The sequence below is a fragment of the Physeter macrocephalus genome, chromosome 5, assembly GCF_002837175.3.
Source record: "Physeter macrocephalus isolate SW-GA chromosome 5, ASM283717v5, whole genome shotgun sequence".
NCBI lineage: Eukaryota > Metazoa > Chordata > Mammalia > Artiodactyla > Physeteridae > Physeter > Physeter macrocephalus.
In genome coordinates this window covers 23,746,623-23,750,051 of record NC_041218.1, presented here as the reverse complement: position 1 = coordinate 23,750,051, position 3,429 = coordinate 23,746,623, and the positions used below count along the sequence as shown (strand labels likewise).

The 3,429-nt window shown below is 52.9% G+C and overlaps 1 protein-coding gene across 1 annotated transcript in view; it reads left to right on the top strand.

Moving 5' to 3' along the window:
• Positions 1-3,423, top strand: part of LOC102993353 (coiled-coil domain-containing protein 136) — a 15,201-nt gene extending 11,778 nt beyond the window's left edge. The window contains exons 6-10 of the mRNA XM_028489781.2: positions 1,051-1,162; positions 1,744-1,912; positions 2,162-2,302; positions 2,623-2,781; positions 3,060-3,423. Of these exons, the coding sequence (XP_028345582.1) occupies positions 1,051-1,162; positions 1,744-1,912; positions 2,162-2,302; positions 2,623-2,781; positions 3,060-3,245 (767 nt within the window). The 3' untranslated portion in view covers positions 3,246-3,423. The remainder of the gene's footprint in view (positions 1-1,050; positions 1,163-1,743; positions 1,913-2,161; positions 2,303-2,622; positions 2,782-3,059) is intronic.
• Positions 3,424-3,429: the final 6 nt, after the last annotated feature.

Sequence of the window (3,429 nt, the reverse complement as noted above, 5' to 3'; positions counted from 1 at the left end):
CTCTCCCGTTGCGGAGCGCGGGCTCCGGACGCGCAGGCCCGGCGGCCGTGGCTCACGGGCCCAGCCGCTCCGCGGCACGTGGGATCCTCCCGGGCCGGCGCACGAACCCGTGTCCCCTGCATCGGCAGGCGGACCCCCAACCACTGCGCCACCAGGGAAGCCCGCCAAGGACTTTTGATTGGACTAAAGAGGGAACATTAGAAGTGAATTTCAGGGTGTTGAATCTCAAAGCAGGTAAGATAGGCCTTGTGTTCTAATTTGAGCAAGTTAGTGTTCTCTAAATATCAGCAGAATTAGTATTCTGAGAGAAATAATTCTTAATCATGAAGAAACAAAACAGATATGGGTGTTTATATTATCACAGCATTAAAAAGTATTGGTATCTGGAACTTAGGGACATGTGCTAGGACATTTCAACCAGATCTCTGCTGATGCCTGCAGATGATTTGTAGGTTTGGTTGGGGTGGGCTTTTTTTTGTCAGAGATAGAAGATCATTAGAAAGAATTCTTGGCCATGTGCAGGCCGATGGATTTGGTGTGGTAATAAAGGAAGTAAAAGGATTCCTGGGTTGTCTCTGAAAGCCCGGCACTGGCAGTATGACATCTGGCAGTTAACACTCTCAGCTTTTTGTACTAAAAGTGTAAGAGGAAACTAACTGTAAACAGTTGAATGGAAACTTTTAAATACAGTAAACCAAAAACTTACTTAAGCCCTCGCAAACTCCTAAAAATCTCAAGACTGTCTTTGGTTGGTTTTTTTCCCCCTGCCACCCCTACCCCACCCCCTTGGTTGGGGTTTTTAAGATGGGCACACAGAGCAATCTTCTGAGAAGTTGGAAAGAAGGGCAGCTAACTCAAAGAGGACAAAGACTCACTGCAGTGTGGAACTTTCCGGGCCCTGTCTTCTAAGCCTCTGCATGTGGTAGCTCATCTGTCTTTAGAAAAAGAAACTCTTCAGCTTTCTGCAGCCAGATTTCTAGGCAGGAAAGTTGGGGGCTGGTCATCCGTGCTTCCTCCCTGGGATCTCACCTCTTTGCCTGTCCTTTGCAGAAGAGTTGCAGCAATTGCGGGACCGTTACTGCTTCCTGAATGAGGAGTACCAGGCCCTTCAGGAGAGCAACAGAAGCCTCACAGGACAGCTTGCAGATCTGGAGAGCGAGAGGTACAGCCTGGAGGCTGGCGGGGCTCTTTAGGACTGGGCTTTTCCCTGAGTAGAACTGGTGAAGGCAGATGCCAGGCTAATGAGCCTCCCTCCGGTCCTGGTGAGCCGGTCCTTTCCATGGTATGCAAAGGATATGGATACTGCCAAGAAGTAGGTCTTGGGGTCCAACCCAGATGTCTCAGGACTAGAATTGAGTGAGTTCTAAAATTAAGTTTTCTTCCATTCTAGGCATTAGGTCTGGTTTGCTCTGCCCTAGAGTAGATAAGAAGCAATTCCTTTGTTGTCCTCCCAGGCTTGATTCAGTCTAATGGTATATTACCTCCAGATTGGAGCTGGCGTGACTCCAGGCCCAGCCTCAAGCCCGACTGGATTAGTACTCTTAGGGTCTCCCAGAGCCAGACATGCCTTTGCAGATTGAGGTGCTGGGGACTTTTTCTATAATCTCCTGGGTGTGTTTGAGAGGTGAATCACTATAGAAGGCTCCTTTTGCCTAAAACGAAGGCATCAGAACCAAGCACACTTGGCGGGTGGTGCCGGGCAGAGCTCTCTCCCAAACGTGACTCTGGGGTTCTGGATTACAGGACACGAAGAGCAACAGAAAGGTGGCTGGAGTCCCAAGCACCACGGAGTATGAAGTCAGCAGAGTCTCAGACTGCAGAAGAGGATTTCCTGGAGCCTGATCCTGAAATGCATTTGTTGCGCCAGCAGCTGCTGGGAGCTGAGGAGCAGATGCATGACATGCAGAACGAGGTAGGGAAAGGCAGGTCCCTTTACGGCCTCGCTCCCACCTTCTCCTGGCCTGTGGCAGCAGCGTCTCCTTAGACACGAGGCTGACAAAGGAGGCAGGTGCTGTGGCGAGAGATAGGACTCCAGGGTCTCACTTGCTTGCCTTTTACTGAAGATTCCGGTAAAAGGAATGCCATACTCTGCCCAAGCCTGTTCCCAGAGTGCCTATGGTACCTGTCATAAATCCGCCTTCCTGTTCCGTTTCCCACACAGTGTAAGAAATTGAGTTGTGAGTTGCAAGAGCTACAGCATCATCGCCGGACCAGTGAGGAGGAGCAGAGGCGGCTGCAGAGGGAGCTCAAGTGTGCACAGAATGAGGTGCTTCGGCTTCAGCCTTCCCACAGTGCCACCCAGGTAAACACTGACAGGGGAAGGGCATCGGGGAGGGCAGAAGGGCCTACGTGGAGTCGCCACTTCAGGGGAGGATGAACGCAGAGGAAGGCTGTGCTCTGTGGACTCTTGCCCTGCAACCAGAGAGCAATTGGAGAAGTCACACAGCATTGCATTCTGGAAACGGTAGTCGTTATCGAGTGGCTGCCGCAGAAAAGAAACTAAACCATAGGCCTGTGGGAGTGCCTCAAGATGTCTGCGTCTGGAAAAGAACCACTCTGGTCTGGAGAGGGGTCTGCTGATTCATGAGAGTAACCGTTCTTCCCACGTCCTCCCCACCGCAGAGCGAGGAGCTGAGGACCAGACTCTGTGCCCTGCAGCAAAAGTATGATGCTAGCCAGCAGGAGCAGAACGAGCTCTTGAAGGTGCAGCTACAACTTCAGGCTGAGCTCCGGCAGCTCAAGGTTATGAAACCCACGGTCGTAGAAAGCCAGAGTGAGAAGGTAACAACGCCCCCGAGGTGAGGGGCCGCTTAGGTGCCAGAGGTTTGGGGGGAGGGGGATAAGAGTTGAGTGTTGCAATAGCTCCACCTGCCACCTTTGTGGCACCACAGGTACAGAACTCCAACCGCCTCGAGTCCTCTGTTAGATGAGAGGACACCCGTAAGTGCAGGGCAGGGAGAAGTGGATTCTCAGACTGTCTGTGTCTGAGAGTGACTCAAGAAGAAGCGTGAGTGGGTTGAGGATCCCAGAGGTACTGCCCAAGGCCCCCTCCACCGCAGGAGTTACAGTGCCGGCTACAGAAGCTGCAGCTGCAGTACCAGAACATCACGTGTGAGAAGGACGAGCTGCTGGCCGTGCAGCAGCAGCTGCAGGACAGCCTGTGCTGCCACGAGGCAGAGGTGCAGCACCTCAAGGACATCGTGGCCTCCTTCCAAGAGAGCAGAGAGAAGGTAAAAGAAGCTTGAGGTGAGGGAGAATGTAGCACGGCAGAGCCTCCCATGAGAGGACAAGTCCACAGGAGGAGTGGGGTGGTGGAGTTCTGTGGAGGAGCTGTCGATGAGGGAGATAGAAAAGTGCTTCATGGGGCTTCCCTGGTGGCGCGGTGGTTGAGAGTCCGCCTGCCGATGCAGGGGACGTGGGTTCGTGCCC